The sequence below is a fragment of the Phalacrocorax aristotelis genome, chromosome 24 (assembly GCF_949628215.1).
Source record: "Phalacrocorax aristotelis chromosome 24, bGulAri2.1, whole genome shotgun sequence".
In the NCBI taxonomy this organism is placed as follows: Eukaryota; Metazoa; Chordata; class Aves; order Suliformes; family Phalacrocoracidae; genus Phalacrocorax; species Phalacrocorax aristotelis.
Genome location: NC_134299.1, coordinates 6,028,836 through 6,048,352, shown reverse-complemented (window position 1 = coordinate 6,048,352; position 19,517 = coordinate 6,028,836). Strand labels below are relative to the sequence as shown.

Genomic DNA, 19,517 nt, shown 5'->3' with positions numbered 1-19,517 from the left:
GGGAGTTACTGGGGGCTACTGGGTCCTTACTGGGAGTGAGCTGCTGCCTACCAGAAACAACTGGGGGCTCCAGGGTGCCTCCTGGGAGCGAGCGGCTGCCTACCGGGAGCTTCTGGGTGCCTCCTGGGGGGGCTCCCTTTGTGGGTGCCTCCTGAGAACTTGCTACTGCCTCCTGGGGGCAACTGGGAGCTTCTGGGTGCCTCCTGGGAGCGCAGTGATTTCTACTGGGAGTGACTGGGGGCTCCTAGGTGCCTTCAGCATTCCGCCTGGGTGGCTCTTGGGAGCTCCTAGGTGCTTCAAAGGTGCAGCTGGGGGCTCCTCCATCCTTACTGGGAGCGAGCTGCTGCCTCCTGGGAGCGACTGATCGCTCCTGGGGACCCTACCGGGGGGGCAGCACCTGCCTCCAGGGTGCATAGTGGTGCCACATCCACGCCCTGCTGAGGGCTCCTGGGTGCGACTTGGACCTTCTGGGTCCTCCAGGTTACCTTCAGGTGCCTCGTGGCTCCTTACTGGGTGCCTCGTGGGAGATAGCTGCCACCTCCTGGGGGCCTCCAGGGGGCCTACTGGGAGCAACTGGGGGCTCCAGGGTGTCTCCTGGGAGGGACTGGGAGCACACTGTTGCCCGTGGAGGCCCCGCCATGTGTGGGTGCTGGCTGCTTCCTTGGGAGCCACTTTGGGGGGGGCGCGGGTAGAGCATGGCTGGGTGCCCTCAACCCACAGGTGGGGTGGGTGTGGGGGACGGGGGGGACTGTATCCCCACCCTGCTGTGAGCAGGGGGTGCCCTTGAGCCTTGGGAGGGTGGGGGGGGGGGGGGCGGTTTCCCCTGCCTGGGGCAGGACCCCCAGGGCTCTGGCTGGGTGCTGCTCCCCTGGTGCCCCCCACCCCAGCCCTGCCTGTGCTTGGGGTGTTGGTCGGAGCCCCTTCAACCCTGGGCTGCACTGCCTGGGCAGGGGCTGCCCTCGGGCTGAGACCCCCTGCCTGGGGGGGGGGGGGTTCCAGGGCGGAGCCCCCACCTTCCCCCCTGCCCTGTGCTGGGTGCAGGGAGGCTCAGGGCACCCAGTCAGCGGGAGTTTGTTTATTTTTGTGCATGCTTCTGGTGCCAGAGAAGCAGCGGTGTGTGCTGGAACGACGCTGTTCGTGTTTGCAGGTCCATGGTGGGCCACCCTGGGGCTGTGCCCCCCCCAGCCCTCTCCTGGGGGGCTCAGGGTGAGCCCCAGCGCTGGCTCCACTGCAGTGGGGGGGGGCTGGTGGCCGTACTGGAACTTGATGCGCAGCTCCCTGATGCGGGACTGGGGGAGGATGTTGGGTCCGCTTGATGAAGGGGGTGGGTGAGGAGTGTCCCAGCGGGAGGGAGACAGTGGGCTAAGAGCCCCACCCCCACCCCCGGTCCCTCCAAGCACCCAGCTGTTTCTGTGGCCCCCTTCTGGTGCCAGGATGGGGTGTGTGGGTTGGGGTCCCCAGGCTGGGGCCTCCCAGTTGTCCCCAACGTGGGGGCTGCAGTACCGGGGTCCCTGTAGCCCTGCACCAAGGCCGGCTGTGGGTGCAGCAGGTCACGGCAGGCGCCAGCCGGGCCACGGCTTTTGGCTTTAGACCACAGCAACCCCCCGCCCCATCCCACGTCCTCCAGCAGCCGCTGCCCGCGCCCCCCCGAGCCTGCTCTGTGCATCTGGGGGGCACTGACCAGCCACGGGACCACAATCCCTTTCAGACTTGGGAAAAACAAGCCTCTGTCCTAAAAGTATCTCAGCCACATGCAGCAGTGCTGTGGGGCTCTTGTGTCCCCTTCCCTGCTCCGGTGCTTGGCCCTCCCCCCCACCGCCACCCCCACCCCCAGCACACTCCAGGCACCCTCAGAGAAACCCAAAGCTCTCCTGGCCCTGCAAAAACATTTCTGGGGGCGGGGGCGGGGGGTACGTCGAGGCGAGAGGTGATTTTAATTCGTTCCCACCACCCCAGTCGCTCCCTTGGGGTGGATTTTTCACCTTTGGGTGCCTGAATACAGGGTGGGATGATCAGGGGTGGGGAGCACCCCACGCTGCTCCCACACACCAGGAGCCAGCAGCAGCCCAGGAAGACCCACCCCACCCAAAGGTCTCTGCTCACAGAGGGAAGGGGCAGGAAATTAAGGCCCCCAACACCTGTGGGGTCCCCGTTTCCCCCACAAGCCCCCCACCAGCCCCCCCCACCCACCACCAGGGATGCGGGTGAGGGCGGGGATCACCACCGAAGGTGCCGATGCAGGGGAAGGGACGAAGGCAGCTCCTGCTTCGAGGCCAAGGCCAAGGCTATGGTCCCTGGGCAGGGTTGAGCCCCGCTGCCCCTCGCAGCCCCCGGCTTTTTCTACTGTTAAACTGGTTTTCTCAGATTCTGGACTGGGTTTAACCAGGACTGGTGGAGGGTTGCTGGGGCACCTTAAATAGAACCTGCTCTTTGGCTCTGAAATGTCACAGGGTCTGTGCGGGGACGGGGACACGACACGTGGAGCATCACAGGGGACAGGAGATATGGGGCACAAGGGGACGGTGGGGATGAGGCACCGGGCGCTGTGTGGAGAGGGCCATGTGGGGCACGAGGGGACTGTGGGGACACGGCTACGTGCTGCACAGAGGCAACAAGGGGCCAGGGCCATGTAGGGCATCTTGGGGACGAGGCCCAGGGACACTGTGGGATGAGGACATGTGGGGCACAGGGGCACGACAGCGCCAGGACCCCCATGTGCCTGGGGTGCCCCGCAAACCCTCCGAGACCTGCAGGGTGGGCACAAACCCCCGCTTTATTCCCGCCCTGGCCCCGCCGGGCACTAGAGGTACTTGTAGACCACCTTGCTGGGCACCGTCTGCAGCTCCAGGCGCACGGGACACTTGTAGAAGTGGCTGAGGAGGGTCTCGGTGTAGCCCACCAGGAAGTAGAGCTTGGCGGGCGCCAGGCTCCGCGCCAGCACGGCACAGACCACCAGCAGGTTGGCGCGCCGCTTCAGCACCACCTCGTCCGCCAGGATGCCAGGGAAGGTGCCGTAGAGGAAGCGGCGCAGGAAGGCGTCCTCCACCGCCCGCTCCGCCGCGCCCAGTTCCCCAGCCAGGTTCCCTGTGGGCACCGAGAAGGTCGGCGCCAGCACTGTGTGCCCGCCCTGCACGTCCCCGTCACCACCACGTCCGTGTGCCCTGTGCGGCCCCGTCCCCACGGTGCCCCACGGCCCGCTCCCACAGTGCCCTCGTGCCCCGCGTGGCCCCGTCTCTGCACATCCCCTCCCCACAATGCCCACGTGCCCCACGTCCCTGTCCCCACAGCCTGTCCCCAAGGATGTCCTTAGTGCCCCACGTGTCCCTGTCCCTGTGCACCCCATCCCTGCCCTCCCCGTCTGCCCACACATCCCTGTCCCCACAACCCCCCGCATGTGTCCCCATGACGCCCTCCTGCCCCGCAAGTCCCCAGCCCCACGGGTGATCCCTGTGTCCCCGTCGCGGCGTCATGGTCGTCCCCCCCAGCCCCGAGGGGGGTGTGGGGTGACCCACCGGTGTGCTGGGAGAGCCAGCCCTTGCGGTGGGCGATGTAGTGGGGGGCGTGCGCCTTCTCGTAGGTCACCGGCTTGTCCCCTTTGCCCACGCGCACCCGCGCCGCCCGCGTCTGTGGGGACGGTGGCGTCAGAGGTGGGGGGACCCCGGGGGGGGGAGGGGGAGGGAGGGGGCGCCCCGGCTTACCTTGAGGCAGGCGGGGGTGGTGTGGAGGGCCCGGGTGGCCTCGGGGACAGGGACCATCCGGGGCACGGCCTGGTGGGGTGACGGGGGTGAGGGACAGTAGGCACCCCACGGCAGGTGGCGGGGAGGGAGGGGCTGCCCCTGTCCCCCCACAGCCCGTGTCCCCAGGGCACCCCCCCCGCCCTGTGACACCCCCATGTCCCCCCCACAGCCCTGTGACTCCCCGTGTCCCCCCACTCCCATGTCCCCCCACAGCACCCCCCAGGGTACCCCCAGGGCACCCCTCCCGCCCTGTGACCCCCCCCGTGCCCCCCTCACAGCCCGTGTCCCCAGGGCACCCCAGCCCCCGCCCGCTGTCCCCAGAGCGGACCCCTCCCCCGCCCCGCGGTGTCCCTGCCGCCTCCTGCGGCCGCTGACCCCAGGCCGTGACCCCCGTCCCCGGTGTCCCCATGTCCCCCGGCCCCCCCCCCCCCCCCCCCCCCCGCAGCAGGGCTCCCTACCCCCATGTCCCCGGTGCTCCCCATCCCAGTGCCGCCCCCATTCACCCCATAACCAATGACGCCCCATCCCCGTGTCCCCATCGGGGCCCCCCCGGGGTCCCGTCCCCCCCGCCCCCGGCCCGTCCCTCACGCGCAGCGCCCGGGCGGCCGCGGGCGCCGCCATCTTGGCACGGCTGGGCGGGGGGAGGACAGCGCCCCCTGGCGGCTGGAGGCCGCGGGGGAGGAATGGGAGTTACTTGGGGGGTACTGAGGGCTATGGGGGGGTAGTGTTGGCACTGGGAGCACTGGGGTAATGGGGTTACTGGGAGAACTGGCGGGGGAATGCTGGGAGCACGGCGTGTTACTGGGGGAATGTGGGGTAATGGGTGTGATACTGGGGGTACTGGGAGCACTGGGGTTACTGGGGGGGAAATGCTGGGAGAACTGGGGGGAACTGGGGGGATGTGGGGTAATGGGTGTGATACTGGGGGTACTGGTAGCACTGCGGGGGTACTGGGCTACGGGGAGCCCTGGGGTTACTGGGAGGCACTGGGGACACTGGAGGCAATGGGGGACACGGGATGGTGGGGCACTGGGCAGGCATCCCTGGGGGTCTGGGCAGTTACTGGGAGGGCACTGGGGTGGGCACAAAGGGAGTACTGAGATGGCACTGAGGAAGCACTGGTGGGCACTGGTCTGGCACTGGGGGGCGCTGGTGAGCAGTGGGGGGCACTGGGCTGGTACTGGGGGGCACTGGGGGCATGGGGCAGGCCCTGGGTCAGGTGGGTGCTGAGGCTGCCGTGGTCAGTGCCAAGGACAAGGGGACACACAGTGCCCCGTGCCCAGTACAGCCGAGCCTGCCGGGGGGTGGTGGTGTGTGTCATGGGGGCTCATGGGGACACGGCCATAGGGGTGTGGGACAGGGTGGCAGCCCCCGGCCCCACCTTGAGGCCGTGGGTCCCTGGGCAGGATGGGCTTTGGGTGCTGGTCCCACTCCCAGTCAGCCCAGTCCCGTCCCCAGCAGCTGCTCCCCTTGCAAAGCCTGCAGGGTGGGCTACTTGGTGGGCTGGGGGGGGGGGGCTGTATCCCACCCTGCTGTGAGCACAGGGTGCCCTCGAGCCTTGGGGTGGGGGGGTGACCCTGCCTGGGGCAGGACCCCCAGGGCTCTGGCTGGGTGCTGCTCCCCTGGTCCCCCCAAGTCCCCCCCCAGCCCTGCCTGTGCTTGGGGTGTTGGTCAGAGCCCCCACTTCAACCCTGGGCTGCGCTGCCTGGGCAGGGGCTGCCCTCGGGCTGAGACCCCCTGCCTGGGGGGCGGTTCCGGGGCGTAGCCCCCACCTTCCCCCCTGCCCTGTGCTGGGTGCAGGGAGGCTCAGGGCACCCAGTCAGCGGGAGTTTTATTTTTGTGGGTGCTTCTGGTGCCTGAGAAGCAGCAGTGTGTGCTGGAACGATGCTGTTCGTGTTTGCAGGGGGGCGGTGGGCCACCCTGGGGCTGTGCCCCCCCTACCCGCCAAGCCCTCTCTTGGGGGGCTCAGGGGAAGGCGATGGGGGTCAGCAGGGGGCTGCGGGGGGCTGCAGGGGGCAGACATGCGGAGCTGCAGCTCAATCTCTTTTTCTCTGCGTCTTCTCTCCTGCAAGGCCCATGGCAGCAAACTGGGGGCTTCCTGCAGCTGGGGGGCATGGGAGTGCCAGCGGGCTTCGGGTGGGGGAGGTTTCCTGGGGGACCCCCTTTGCCCCTCGGGGGGGGGGCGGGGGCTCTGTGCCCCGGTGGAGGCCGTTTGTGAAGCTTCTTTGCTGCGGGTCTGGGTGGGATCTTAGTGGCTTCGCTGGGGGGCTGCCTGCAGCTCGGGGGTGCCCTCCCCTTCTCCCCCCCCCGCCCCCCCGGCAGTAGGCAATGCCCTGGGGATGGGGCTGTGCCTTGGAGGGGTCCCTCCCAGGGCTGGGGGGTCCTGGATGCTCCCCCCCCCCGCCCACAGCAGCCCGCGGACTCTCTTTCAGCCTTGAAGATGCACATCCTTGGCTCTGCTGGAGAACGGGGCGAGGTATGGCTGTGCTCCTGGGGTGCCGCCCCCCCTGCCGTGGGGTGCCGGGGAAGGTGCCAGCGGCCCTGCTGGGGGTTCTGCCCCTCCTGGGGTGCAGGGGGGTGCTGGGGCACACTGCCAGAGGTTCCCCCCCCGCCCAGGACCTGGTACAGCGCCTCCAGCCGCGAAGCAGATGCTGGGATGGAGCTGGGCTCTGCAGCGTGGGGAGACCCGGGTTGGGACCCTCGGAGCCCCTTTGCCGGGGGGTGATGAGGTGGGGTGACCCCCCCAGCAGTCTGGCTGGGTGCTGCTCTCTGGGTCAATCCAAGCCCCACTGGGGGCCCCCAGCCCTGCCTGTGCTTGGGGTGTTGGTCGGAGCCCCCACTTCAACCCTGGGCTGCACTGCCTGGGCAGGGGCTGCCCTCGGGCTGAGACCCCCTGCCTGGGGGGGGCGGTTCCAGGGCGTAGCCCCCACCTTCCCCCCTGCCCTGTGCTGGGTGCAGGGAGGCTCAGGGCACCCAGTCAGTGGGAGTTTGTTTATTTTTGTGGGTGCTTCTGGTGCCTGAGAAGCAGTGGTGTGTGCTGGAACGATGCCGTTTGTGTTTGCAGGTCCATGGTGGGCCGCCCTGGGGCTGTGCCCCCCCCAGCCCTCTCCTGGGGGGCTCAGGGGAAGGTGATGGTGGTGAGCGGTGTGAGCTCCAGCGCTGGCTCCATGGTGGTGGGGGGCCGGTGCTCGGGGCCAGGGCCGGGCTGGCGGCTGCCGTGGTGGCCGTACTGGAACTTGATGCGCAGCTCCCCGATGTGGGACTGGGGGAGGATGTTGGGGATCCACTCGATGATGAAGGGGGTGGGCTCCTTCTGCGTGGGGGAGGTGTTTCCTGGGGGGAGACAGGGAGTGAGTGGGCTAAGGGCCCCCCCACCCCTGCATCTGCACCAGGGTTGGGGTTCCCTGGGGGGCCTTTGCTGTCCTTGAGCTGGAGCATGTGTTGTGCAGGGGCTGCTGTAGCCATGTCCTCCCCAGGACTGGGATTTTGGGCAGAGGGACACCACCACCATGCAATCTTTTTGTGTCAAATTTTGGGTCCATGTGTTTGCAGGTGCCTGGAGAAGCAGTTACAGAGGATGGAGCTCTGGGGGTGAGGTTTTGCATATTTTTTTTTTTTGTGGGTGGGGGCTGGAGAATGTGGCAGAACCATCTCAGATGTTATTGTGATTTTTTTTTTTTGGGTGGTGGGGGTGGCCACCAACATCTGAGCTGTAGCTGTGGGCCTGGTGGGGGAGGACAGACCTCCCTATGGGTGCAAGGGGGGCCTCTTTGGGGTTCAGGGCCCCCCTGGGTGGGGGTAGGAACAAGGTGGAGGGGCTTGTTAGTGGGGACTTGTTAGCACTGGGAAGAGCTGGCGGGCCCCTTGCTCCTGGGGGCTCCCAGGGTGGGGGGGCTCTTCTTGCTGGGACCACCCCAGTCACAGGCAGCGATTAGAAACAATGCAGCACTTAAAAGAACTGCTGGGAGAGGAGGGGGGAGTAAGGGGGCAGCCCTGGTCCCCCCATGTTCTACAGCTCACGCAGGCATCTTGCTCCAGGTTTCCAACAGGGGTCTGGGGCTGTTGCTTCCATACTTGGGGGAGCCTTCTTGAGGGGGAGGTGGGGGCTCTCCTGGTCCCCCCAGGACCAGCCTGGTCCCCGCAGCTCCTTGGCCGGGGCAGCAGAGGCTGGGGCTGCCCAGCTTTGGTGGGGGTCACTCCCCCCAGGGGGTGTGGGAGCTCAGCTCGCCCCACTCACCCACTTTGAGGAAGGTCTTGAGCTCCAGGGGCCGGATGGCCGGCTGCTTCTCCAGGTGCCCGTAGGCCTCAGCAATGCTCTCCACCTCCACCTTGGGGTACCTGAAGAGCTCGTAGGTCCCGTCCCGGTTCTGGATGAAGCTGCGCGTGATCTCCAGCGGCAGCTGCCGGCAAGCACGGAACACCTGGGTGAGGGGCTGGGTGAAGGGGCAGCGGCAGGGCCGGGGGCTGCCTCCCCGCCTTACCTCGGGCGTATCAAAGATCTGCTTGACCTGCAGGACGTTGGTGATGTGCCACGTGTACTTGGAGAAGGTGCCCAGGGGGAGGGCGTCCTTGCGGACAAACGCTGCAGGGAAGGAAAGGGCAGTGAGGGCCGGGGGATGAGGTTCACTCTGTGCTTTTTCTTCCTCTTCTTTTCCCTTTCTCTTCCTCTTCTTGTCCCTTTTTCTCTCTGGTGGCCTCAGCTCTCACTCCAGCTTGTGGCTATCTGCCTTGCCTGGGAGGTAGCCCCAGCTCCCACGGATTTGGCTTTGTCCTTGCCTGCGGGCTCTTTCTAGGACTCTGTTAATCCAGAGCTGCTCATAAAGTGAAACCTAACTGGCGCTGGGCTTGAGAGCAGGGCTTTGCCTCTGCTTGTGCTGATGTTCAGCTGAGGGTAGATGGGGGCACAAACGGAGCTGGAGTTCCCGAGGCAGTGACCTGCACTCCTGCAGCACTGATACGATGCATTTAACTTCGCAGAGAGCCCTGAGCATGCGCTTAAGTCTGGCTTTACACTCCATGCTAGTGTAGGAGTGTGTAAAGCAGTGAGGGGCTCAGCAGTCCCTTCGGCACAGAGCCGGGTGGGGGTGATGGGAACAAGTCTCAGCTTTGAGCCTGGCCAGGGCTGGGTTTATTCCTGCAGCCCAGGCTTGTGCTGCTCTTGTGTTCTGCTACATGTCTACTGCTGCCTACGGTCAGGCACTGAGCCTGACCTGCTTAGGCTAGTCTTAGGTGGGAGCTGACAACAACCCCCTGCATAAGGGGAGGCTGTGCGTCCCACATAGCTCATGTCCTCTGCCCTGGGGCTCACTCACACAGCTGCAGTACTTCCCACTTAGCTGCAGTGAGGGGGAAAAGCTGCTGGAAACCAGGGGGTGTGTGAGGAATCTTTCTCTTGCTGCTGCTGGGATTTTCCTCCAAAGGCAGCCTGCCTTAACCAGTACGCAAAGGGTTTTCCGTGTGCAAGTGCGTTCTTATCCTACCTGTAGTGGAGTTCGGCAGCCTCTTCTTTGTGCTCCCGCTGGAGATCCTCTGCTGCAGCGCATCAAAGAAAGCCTGAGGGATGTGGAACACCAGCGGCTCGGGCTTGCCTGTGCAGGCATGAACAAGAAGACACGGGGTGAGGGCACGGGGGAGGCAGCATTCTGTGGGGACTGGGGCAAAGGAAGCGCCTGGGGGCTGTGTTGTTCAAGCATACCCTCACCCTGCTTGAGTTTTACTTATCTCTCAGAGTGCAGCCTCCAGCACCTGGCTGGAAAAAGCACTGCCCATGTTGGGCCACCTTCAGAGTAATATATATTCTTGAATTCAGAGTCTGGTGCTTCACTTTGTAGACTTTGCCTCTTGTCTGGTCTGTGGGCATGGTGGAGCAGAGCCTGGGTCTGCTGGCTTTACTCCCTCCCACCAGATAGAGCAAAACAGCAATATCTGGCTTCAAGCTGTTTCAGGGGAGGTTTAGATTGGATATTTAGGAAAACGTCTTCACTGTGAGAGTGGTCAGGCACTGGCACAGGCTGCCCAGAGAGATGGGGGAGTCACATCCCTGGGGTTCATAAGACATGTAAACATGGCACTTAGGGACATGGTTTAGGAGGCCAGGGGGTGTTGGGGTGACAGTTGGACTTGATGATCCTAGAGGTCTTTTCCAACCTTTATGATTCTATAATCTAGTACTCTGAGGGGCAGGGGCTTCATCTTGATGATCCCTACCATCCCTTCCAACTTGAGCTAGTCTATGATTCTGTAATCTTTCTAAGCAGTGACTTGAGACCCTCAAGCAGTCTGTGACAGCCCTGGCACTCTCTGCTAGAGCCTCCTGTCCCTCCCTCACCTCTGCAGCCCTGTGCTGGGCCTGGTCCAGTGTGTCCCAGTGTGCTTCATCCTGGGGAGTGCAGCGGGGGGGATGTGACCCTTGAGGCTTTTGGTCACTGTTTGCTAAGCTGGGGTGATGCTGCTGAATCACAGAATCATAGAACGGTTTGGGTTGGAAGGGACCTTTAGAGGCCAGCGAGTCCAACCCCCTGCAGGGAGCAGGGACATCCCCAACAAGATTGGGTTGCTCAGAGCCTCGTCCAGCCTGACCTTGGATGTCTCTAGGGATGGGGCATCTCCCACCTCTCTGGCCAACCTGGGCCAGGGTTTCACCACCCTCATTGTAAAAAACCTCCTTTAGTTTAAAACCATCACCCCTTGGCCTGTCACAACAGGCCTTGCTAAAGAGGTTGCCCCCACCTTTGCTAGAGCTCCCCTCTAAGTACTGGAAGGCTGCAATAAGGTCTCCCTGCAGCCTTCTCTTCCCCAGCTGAACAACCCCAACTCTCCCAGCCTGGCCTCGTAGCAGAGCTGCTCCAGCCCTCGGAGCATTTCTGTGCCCCCTCTGGCCCCGCTCCAACAGTTCCATGTCCTTCTTGCACCGAGGGCTCCAAAGCTGGACGCAGCGCTGCAGGGGGGTCTCACCAGAGCAGAGCAGAGGAGCAGAATCACCTCCCTCACCCTGCTGAAGGCGGACCTCAGCACTGTATCCAGCATTATATCCAGCATGGACACAGCCCATGGGTACAGGATAGGCACGGGCCTGCATTGAACCTGCTGCCCGCAAAAGTCCCATGCTGCTCGCTCGCTGGGGAAGCGGAGTGGTGCAGGTGACATTCTCCCCACCCCCCAGGTGTTAGAGCTACAAGCCCACGGCTGTACGTGCACACAGGGAACATCTCAGCAGCTCCCTGTCTTCTGGGCAGGGCAGGGGGCCGAGGAGGATGGTGGAGCGGTCCAGACAGCCACAGGAGGAAAAATGGATTACCAGCAATTCTGGTAATCCACGTGAGGTGTCTCACCTTACTTTACTCACCTCTTCTGCATGGCCCTGGGCAGTTTGAATTAAAGCATCAATAACCTCTTGGGGAATCTCTCCTTTCCCCAGCACAACCACCAGCACCAGGCTGCTGATGAGCTGTAAGTCGAGGTTCAGGGAACAAATCAAAGCCGACAAACTTCCCAGGGCAAAATAACATTTGCTCCAAGCCAGGCAAAGCGCTCGCCTCCCTTGGGGCTACGGGTTATTTAATGCTGCCAAGAGCTTAACGATAGTCAAGCACAAGAGTGCTGCTCTGACAAGCAGAGTGGAGTGGCGTCATGCCCAAAGGCTCTCCTGAGGTGGTCCCCAGAGCCTTACCCTCAAACTGGTAATGCATGGTTTGATGGATGCGTTCAGTGACACTGGCCAGCCAGTCCTGGAAGGAGAGGGTCACCTGCGACTCGTCCAGCAGCTGGTTACAGCCTAGAAGAGAGGGAAAGGGGAAGTTCGAATCCACATTGGCACACAAGTGAAGTGCCAAGACAGCTGGGCAGGAGAAATACCCGAGACCGATCCATCCCACGGGTGCAGCTCCTCTGCGGCCAGCCCCAGTCCACCATTCCCCATTTTACCTGCACTGGTTTCCCCAGCAGCACAGACACAACTACCCGTGTTAAAGAGAGCTCTGAAAGGCAGCAGGACAACAAACAAAACTGTCTTTCCATTAGCTCAATGGATTAGGCACTGCTGCCTTGGGCACCTTGCTCCTGAGGCTTGGAAACTCAGGACTGCTTTAACAGTGGCAATCTGCTTTTAAACCCCTGCCCCATCTGCTCTCAGCAAGAGCTGCAGCCTCGGCACCATGGTATAATTATGCCAACTCACCGGGGAGCAGCTTTCCCAGCACTGGGAGTGGGACCCGACACGTCCTCACACCCCCACCGAGCACAGACGCTCCCCAGGGTGTGCGTGAGCATCTGCAGTACCAAAAGTATACTGGGGGGAAAGAGGAAATTGAAGAGATTTGTACCACTTTCTAGGCTAAAACTAAAGCTAAGAGGAAGAAAAGCACTAAATCAAGGCTCCTATCCAGGCCCAGACTGTAACCAGCAAGGAGAGCGGCTTTCTCTAAAGGGCTCTGAGTCACCTGGAAAACACAGGTTTCCAACGGCATTGGACTGACCCTTCCCTCCCTGAACATCATATATAAACAAATATAAACACACAGCCGTCTGCTCAGAGGCAAGTTATTGCAGTCATGCCCACGACCATCTCCCCAGGGCATCCAGGATGACCCCAGTTCCCATCTCCTTCATGCCAGCACTCTCCCCGCACTCGACAGTGCAAGGATTTGCCACTAGAAACCACAGCTACTCTGGCCACAACAACTCTTCCCACAGCAGCTCTGGACATTAAGAGATGCAGCAAACACTGGTGGCGGCAAAAAAGGCAATGGAAACTAGCTCACAACTTTGCTTGACCCGATTCACCTATCCAGGAGGGCACTTAATGGCCATGGAAGATATTTAATACAATGCCTGCCCGCTCATGGCAGCACTGGCCCCGCCACAAGCCAACTTCTTTTAAGCTTGCCGCACCAAGAAATCCACCAAAGAGCCACCCTGGGAGGACGCCACCATCGTCCTTCTCTAACAACCATGCTTACAGCTAGCTGGGCTACGACAGCATGCCAAGCTACGCAAGACGCACACAGCTACCAGCAACGCCGAGGTGCCTGAGCCAGATTTTTGCCTCCTAGAGCAAGAGACAGATGGAGATGGCTCCACCAGCCCCTCCACAGAGATTATGGCGGCACAAACCGAATGGCTACAGGTGTCTGCCCAGTTCCTGAGCACGCCTGACTGCCAGTGGGATGCGTGGCCGAGGCTTACCTTGTCTTTTCAGCGAGGAGGCGACGGCTGGCTTCTTCAGGCTGCTTCTCCTGGGGCTGCTGTGAGCTGTGTCTTGAGCCAGGAGAGGGCCGGTCGCCTGCGCCCCTGAGGGATCGTTTAAAAGAGTGTCAGTGCACAAGTCCCAGGGATCCGCAGGCACCCCAGGCAGACACCCCTTGCACGGGCAGGTGGGTGGGATGGAGAGATCACCTCTCGCCTTGGAGCGGGCTGTCACAACAGCTCTTGCCACCTTAACACCACTAACAATCAGTAAAAGACCCACTTCAACTTAGGGCAGGAGCGTGACAGCACCCAGAGCCTCTCCAAAAGCTCCCGGCAGCACCAGACACGGCACATGGCCAGGTGCGAGTCTGGCAGGTCACAGCGGGGCTGTCGCTCCCGAGTACATGACAGCTGGGCAACAGCTTTTGGCTTCAGACCACATCCACCCTGTCCCACAGAGCCTCCAGCAGATGCTCACCAGGAATTACATCCTTTTTCCTCTTCTTGGGCTTGGCAGCGGCCGCCTCCCCTGCCTGCCCCGTGGATTCAGGGCTGCTGACCAACTGTGGGACTGCAATCCCTTTCAAACCTAGGAGAAACAAGCTTCTGTCCTTAAAAGCATCTCCACCACGTGCAGCAGTACTGTGAAGCCTCACATCTCCCTCCCCACACTGGCACTTAGCCCCTGAGACCTCCCAGCACACCCCAAACATCCTCAGAGAAACCCCAAAGTCCTCCTGGCCCTACAGACATACTTCTTGAGGAGAAACTTTGAGGTGAGCGGTGATTTTGATTCACTTCCATCACCCAGGGTGCTCTCCTTGGGGCAGATTTTCACCTTTGGGTGCCTGAAGACAGGATGGGATGATCTGGGCACACCTACTGGGGTGCACAACCCCCTGGGAGACTGAAGCCCAAGGCTGCTGCCGCAGGAGGGGGGTTCACAACAAGCTGGGCTTCCCCCAGCGCTGCTCTGGCGCAAAGGGAAGAGTCCACCTGGCTCCTAGCCCAGAAGAAGAACCTGACTTGCCCTGAGTGCCCATCACAGCGAAGGCCGGCAGGATCTACCTGACCCCTCCAGCTTCCGGGGGAGCTCAGGGAGCACCCCACTCCGCTCTCACACTGCGAACCAGGAGCAAGCTGCTGTCCAGGAGGAATCACCCCCCACCAAACTCTCTGCTTGCGGAGGGAGGGGACAGGAAAAGAAGCCCCAGCTAACAAAGCACTTGTACGGAGCAGACGTGAGGGCAGCTCTCGCCCTGCAGCCCAGGCAAAGCGAGGCAGCTGCCAAGGCACGAGCAGGAGGGAGGGGAGCGGGTGGCATCAGCCCAACACGGCCCCTCGACACCCCCTGAAATCCTCTGCGCGTTGCCCCCCTCACCTACCGCCGGAGTCATAGGTGAGGAAGTCGGCGAACTCTTGCGCCAGGCTCTCGTCGCTGGCGAAGGCGCAGATGCAGGCGAAGAAGTGGATGCAGCGCGGCGGCGGTGCCTCCTCCTCGGCCGGGCCGCCCTTGCCGGGCTTCAGCGCCTGGCAGGAGCAGGAGAACCTGTGGTCTGCCAGCGTCTTCGCGCTCATCTTCTGGACAAAGGAGGCGTGCAGGTAGCCAAGGCTGTGCTTCTGGCTGGCCTTGCACTTCACCACCAGGATGTTCTTGGTGATCCGCTGCACCAGCGGCCCCGTGGGCTCGGTCGCCAGCTGCCATATGGTTTGTTTGGTTTCGGGCGAAGCCTGCATGGAGTTGAGCACTGAGCTTTTCAGGGTGAGAGGGGTGGCCTCGGTCTGGCAGTTCAAGGCCAGTTTTACATGCTGGCACTGGTTCTCCACCACACCTTGCGTGGCTGCTTTCAGACATGACGGCACGTAGCAGCGGCCGGAGCTCAGCTGCGTGATGATGGTCCCATCCACTGTCTGGATGGCCGTCTCTGAGACCCCCAGCTCCACAAAGCACCGGTAATCCGGTCCCCTGTCCCTCTGCCGCACCGAATAAACCTGTAAGTCGGAGCCAGTGATGATCTTGACGGCATCGACGCTGGGCTGCTTGCGCGTACCATAGCGGAAGACGGTCCCACAGTTCTTGTTCTTGCAGCTCAGGCCTCGGGTGCCGTTGTAAGTGCCACAGCGGGGACATTTCCGGATGCCCCGGAGTGTGGCCTTCCCCAGGTCAGACAGGAAGGAGGGGACTTTGGTCCTCACCGATGCTGGCTCCATCATCCAAGGAACCTGGAAGGGCAGAGATTGGGGAGGGCATGAGTTAAGAGCCTGGGGAGGTGGACGGGACAGCAGGGATGTAGTGCTCTGCTGGTGACACCTACAGGTCCCTCTGACGAGGTGGTGGCTGTCCTCAGTTCCCAGCAGCGACAGAGATGGAGAGGAGGAAGCGAGAGAGGGGGAAGCAACTGGCTGCCTAGCGCTGGCAGGACAGGCAAGGGTCCCTGCCAGTCGCTGTGGCACCCTGCCACAGTCCCACACTGGCTACTTCAGCTCCTTCCTTGCAGTCGAGGCCTGAAGGGACACCCGGGTGTGACATGACACACCATAGTAGTGTGCCTCTCTTCACAGAGTGATAAAGTGCCACCCAATGGGATCATAAAATGGTTTGGGTTGGAAGGGACCTTTAGAGGCCAGCGAGTCCAACCCCCTGCAGGGAGCAGGGACATCCCCAACCAGATCGGGTTGCTCAGGGCCCCGTCCAGCCTGATCTTGGATGTCTCTAGGGATGGGGCATCTCCCACCGATCTGGGCAACTCATTCCAGCACTTCATCACCCTCATTGTAAAAATTTTTCCTTATATCTAGTCTAAATCATAGAACAGAATCATAGAATCTGGAAAGGTTGGAAAAGACCCTTAAGATCATAGGTTGGAAAAGACCCTTAAGATCATCCAGTCCAACCGCTAACCTGTCACTGCCAAGTCCAGCACTAAACCATCTCCTCAAGCACCATGTCTGCCCTTCTTTTAAATACCTCCAGGGATGGAGACTCCACCACCTCCCTGGGCAGCCTGTGCCAATGTTTGACAACCTTTTCAGTGAAGTTTTTTCTAACGTCCAACCTAAACTTCCCCTGGCGCAGTTTGAGGCCATTTCCTCTTGTCCTATCGCTTGTTACTAGGGAGAAGAGTCCGACCCCCACCTCGCTACAGCCTCCTTTCAGGCAGTTGTAGAGAGCGAGAAGGGCTCCCCTCAGCCACCTCTTCTCCAGGCTAAACCCCCCCAGCCCCCTCAGCCGCCCCCCAGCACACCTGTGCTCCAGACCCTGCCCCAGCCCCCCTGCCCTTCTCTGGACACGCTCCAGCCCCTCCAGGCCCTTCTTGTCCCGAGGGGCCCAAACCTGAGCCCAGCATTCGAGGTGGGGCCTCCCCAGGGCCGAGCACAGGGGCCCCATCCCTGCCCTGCTCCTGCTGGCCACACCAGTGCTGACACAAGCCCGGGGGCTGGTGGCCTCCTTGGCCACCTGGGCGCTGCTGGCTCATGCCCAGCCGGCTGTCAGCCAGCACCCCCAGGGCCTTCGCCGCCGGGCACTTCCCAGCCCCTCTGCCCCAGGCCTGGAGCGTTGCCTGGGGTTGGTGTGACCCAAGGGCAGGACCCGGCACTTGGCCTTGTTGAATCTCATACCGTTGGCTCCGGCCCATCGATGCAGCCTGTCCAGGTCCCTCTGCAGGGCCTTCCTGCCCTTGAGCAGATCGACACTCCCGCCCAACTTGGTGCCATCTGCAAATTTACTGAGCGTGCCCTCGATCCCCTCATGCAGATCATCAGAGAAGATATTGAACAGGACCGGCCCCAACACTGAGCCCTGGGGAACACCACTCGTGGCCGGCCGCCAACTAGATGTGACTCCATTCACCACCACTCTCTGGGCTCGGCCGTCCAGCCAGCTTTTAACCCAGCGCAGAGTGCACTTGTCCAAGCCATGAGCAGCCAGCTTCTCCAGGAGAATGCTGTGGGAGACAGTGCCAAAGGCCTTACTGAAGTCCAAGTAGACAATGTCTACAGCCTTCCCCTCATCCACTAAGCAGGTCACCTTATCACAGAAGGAGACCAGGTTAGTGAGGCAGGACCTCCCTTTCATAAACCCATGCTGGCTGAGCCCGATCCCCTGGGTGTCCCGCATGTGCTGCGTAATGGCATTCAAGGTGATCTGCTCCATGACCTTTCCCAGCACCGAGGTCAGGCTGACAGGCCTGTAGTTCCCCGGATCCTCCTTCCGACCCTTCTTGTAGAGGGGCGTCACATTCGCTAGTTTCCAGTCGTCTGGGACCTCCCCGGTTGACCAGGACTGCTGATAAATGACAGAGGGTAGCTTGGCCCTCCTTTAGTTTAAAACCATCACCCCTTGGCCTGTCACAACAGGCCTGGCTAAAGTTGCCACCAGCCTTCCTAGAGTCCCCCTTTAAGCACAGGAAGGCCGCAGTAAGGTCTCCCCGCAGCCTTCTCTTCTCCAGGCTGAACAACCTCAAATCTCCCAGCCCGGCGTCGTTACAGAGCTGCTCCAGCCCTCGGAGCATTTCTGTGCCCTCCTCTGCGCCACTCCAACAGTTCCATGTCCTTCATGTGCTGAGGAGCCCCGAGCTGGAGGCGGCGCTGCAGGGGGGTCTCCCCAGAGCGGAGCAGAGGGGCAGGACCCCCTCCCTCGCCCTGCTGCCCGCGCTGCTGGGGATGCAGCCCAGGGCACGGTTGGCCTGGGCTGCGAGCACACATTGCCGGCTCATGTCCAGCTTTTCTTCCACCAGTACCCCCGCGTCCTTTTCCACAGGGCTGCTCTCAGTCCCTCCATCCCCCAGCTTGTAGCTGGAAGCACTGGATGCCTCTACCCCAGCGCCTACCCTTGCTATTTCCCAGCCTTTGCTGTGCAGGAGAAAAACAAGGCTAAAAAGTGAGCTTTTGGCATGTGCATGCTCATGGCCAACACCACAGGGTCACCCCCAGGGTGTAAATAAAATTAAATAAAGAATACGTGATGTAAAGCTGGGCGGGCTGCCCACCGCTGCAGGGGGACGTGCAGGTGAGGGGATGTGTAGAGCCGCTGGGCGCTTGCTTTAAGGGATACTGCAGTGGAAATCGCTGTCTGAGGCGGCGACCACAGGAGAGAAAACCCTGCGTGGACAGGACAGAAATGGGGTGGTTCCCCCCCGGATCCACCTGGGTGAGGGTTTTGCAGCAGGTTGGTGCCAAAGAGCAAAAGAGTGACTCCCAGCGAGCCACCCTGGTGCTGGGAGGAACTGCTGGACTGCAATACTGTCAGAATCATAGAATCGTTTAGGTTGGAAAAGACCTTTAAGATCACTGAGCCCAACCACAGCTGTTAACTCTGTTGGCAATAACCAAGTTAACACCCAGCACTGCCAAGCCCACCACTAATCCACATCCCCAAGTGCCACGTCTAAGTGTCTTTTGAATACCCCAGGGATGATGACTCCCCCACCTCTCTGGGCAGCCTGTACCAATGCTTGACAACACTTTCAGTGAAGACATTTTTCTTAATATCCCATCTAAACCTCCCCTGGTGCAACTTGAGGCCATTTCCTCTTGTCCTGCTCTGCTCTTCCTAGAAAGGTTGGACTAGATGATCCCTGAGGTCCCTTCCAACCTGTGATTCTGTGATTCTGGTGACTTGGGAGCAGAGACCAACCCCCCCTCACTCCAGCCCCTCTCAGGCAGCTGCAGAGAGCGAGAAGGGCTCCCCTCAGCCTCCCCTTCTCCAGGCTAAACCCCCCCAGCCCCCTCAGCCGCCCCCCAGCACACTTGTGCTCCAGACCCTGCCCCAGCCCCGCTGCCCTTCTCTGGACACGCTCCAGCCCCTCCAGGCCCTTCCTGTCCCGAGGGGCTCAAACCTGAGCCCAGCATTCGAGGTGGGGCCTCCCCAGGGCCGAGCACAGGGGCCCCATCCCTGCCCTGCTCCTGCTGGCCACACCAGTGCTGACACAAGCTCCCAGCATTCGTCCCCTGCCAACCGCACATTCCCCTGCCCAGCCCCGCTTTACAAGGCAAGACCCGGCGCCTAGCGCAAGCCCAGCTGCAAAGGCCAAGGCGCGGCTTAGGGAAGCCGCGCCGGGAGAGCGGGGCAGGGCTAGGAGCTGACCTATCGCCCTTACCCGGGTGAGGGGAAGGTCCGGAGGAGCCCGGCCCGCCCGGCCCTCCGCAAAGAGAGCGCAAAGGGCCGGTCCCGCACCTCAGGGCCCGGCAGCCCCGCACCGAGGCCCTCACCTGCCTCCGCCTGCTCAACCGCCCGCCTCCGCCATGGCGCCCGCCCGCTCGCTCCCATTGGCCTGCCGAGGTCACGTGGGGGCGGCCGCCGCGGGGCGTGCTGGGAGACGTAGTCTGCGGAGGCGCCATGCGCGCCCCGGCGCCTCCGCCTCCCAGCATCCCCCGCGCGCGCCTGTGCCGCAAGAGTTGCCCTGTTTCGGCCTTTTTCCCCCCAAATTCCCCCAGCAGCCGCTCCCCTCCCGCCCGCTTCGGCCCGGGGAGAGCGAGCGCAGGCACCGGGGACCCGGAGTAAGAAAAAAGAGCACACAACGAGCTTCACTTTTGTGGTTTGGTTTTTTTTTTTCCCCTCCCTGTTTTTTCTGAAGGCTGGTCAAGAGGTAGGAC

At 62.1% G+C, this 19,517-nt stretch overlaps 2 protein-coding genes across 5 annotated transcripts; both read right to left on the bottom strand.

Moving 5' to 3' along the window:
- Window positions 1-2,754: 2,754 nt before the first annotated feature.
- Window positions 2,755-4,411, bottom strand: MRPS24 (mitochondrial ribosomal protein S24). Its single transcript, XM_075117390.1, has 4 exons — window positions 4,326-4,411; window positions 3,699-3,767; window positions 3,513-3,624; window positions 2,755-3,084 (listed from the first exon to the last, which is right to left on the bottom strand). The coding sequence occupies exons 1-4, from the start codon at window positions 4,356-4,358 to the stop codon at window positions 2,801-2,803; spliced, it is 498 nt and encodes a 165-aa protein (XP_074973491.1). The 5' UTR covers window positions 4,359-4,411; the 3' UTR covers window positions 2,755-2,800.
- A 1,140-nt stretch (window positions 4,412-5,551) lies between these two features.
- C24H2orf42 (chromosome 24 C2orf42 homolog) lies at window positions 5,552-19,187 on the bottom strand. Of its 4 annotated transcripts, XM_075117379.1 has the most exons (10): window positions 19,134-19,162; window positions 16,542-16,867; window positions 14,309-15,146; window positions 13,402-13,512; window positions 12,921-13,025; window positions 11,407-11,511; window positions 9,218-9,325; window positions 8,219-8,319; window positions 7,975-8,137; window positions 6,714-7,070 (listed from the first exon to the last, which is right to left on the bottom strand). In XM_075117379.1, the coding sequence occupies exons 2-10, from the start codon at window positions 16,767-16,769 to the stop codon at window positions 6,856-6,858; spliced, it is 1,974 nt and encodes a 657-aa protein (XP_074973480.1). In that variant the 5' UTR covers window positions 16,770-16,867; window positions 19,134-19,162; the 3' UTR covers window positions 6,714-6,855. The 4 variants fall into 4 exon arrangements, with proteins under 4 accessions (XP_074973481.1, XP_074973482.1, XP_074973480.1 ...); XM_075117380.1 differs by lacking the exon at window positions 7,975-8,137 and having other exon boundaries at window positions 5,552-7,070; window positions 19,134-19,168; XM_075117381.1 differs by lacking the exon at window positions 16,542-16,867 and having other exon boundaries at window positions 6,710-7,070; window positions 19,134-19,187.
- Window positions 19,188-19,517: the final 330 nt, after the last annotated feature.

What these genes read in the sequence shown, in the direction of transcription:
- MRPS24 (XM_075117390.1), bottom strand. Translation starts at nt 4,358, where the DNA reads ATGGCGGCGCCCGCGGCCGCCCGGGCGCTGCGC. An exon ending in CGGCCGCCCGGGCGCTGCGC is followed by an intron (nt 3,768 to 4,325) that starts GTGAGGGACGGG and finishes TCACCCCACCAG; the next exon opens with GCCGTGCCCCGGATGGTCCC. An exon ending in CTGGCTCTCCCAGCACACCG is followed by an intron (nt 3,085 to 3,512) that starts GTGGGTCACCCC and finishes CGGTGCCCACAG; the next exon opens with GGAACCTGGCTGGGGAACTG.
- C24H2orf42 (XM_075117379.1), bottom strand. Translation starts at nt 16,769, where the DNA reads ATGGAGTCACATCTAGTTGGCGGCCGGCCACGAGTGGTGTTCCCCAGG. An exon ending in CCTCACCTATGACTCCGGCG is followed by an intron (nt 13,513 to 14,308) that starts GTAGGTGAGGGG and finishes TGTTTCTCCTAG; the next exon opens with GTTTGAAAGGGATTGCAGTC. An exon ending in AGATCTTTGATACGCCCGAG is followed by an intron (nt 8,138 to 8,218) that starts GTAAGGCGGGGA and finishes GCTTGCCGGCAG; the next exon opens with CTGCCGCTGGAGATCACGCG.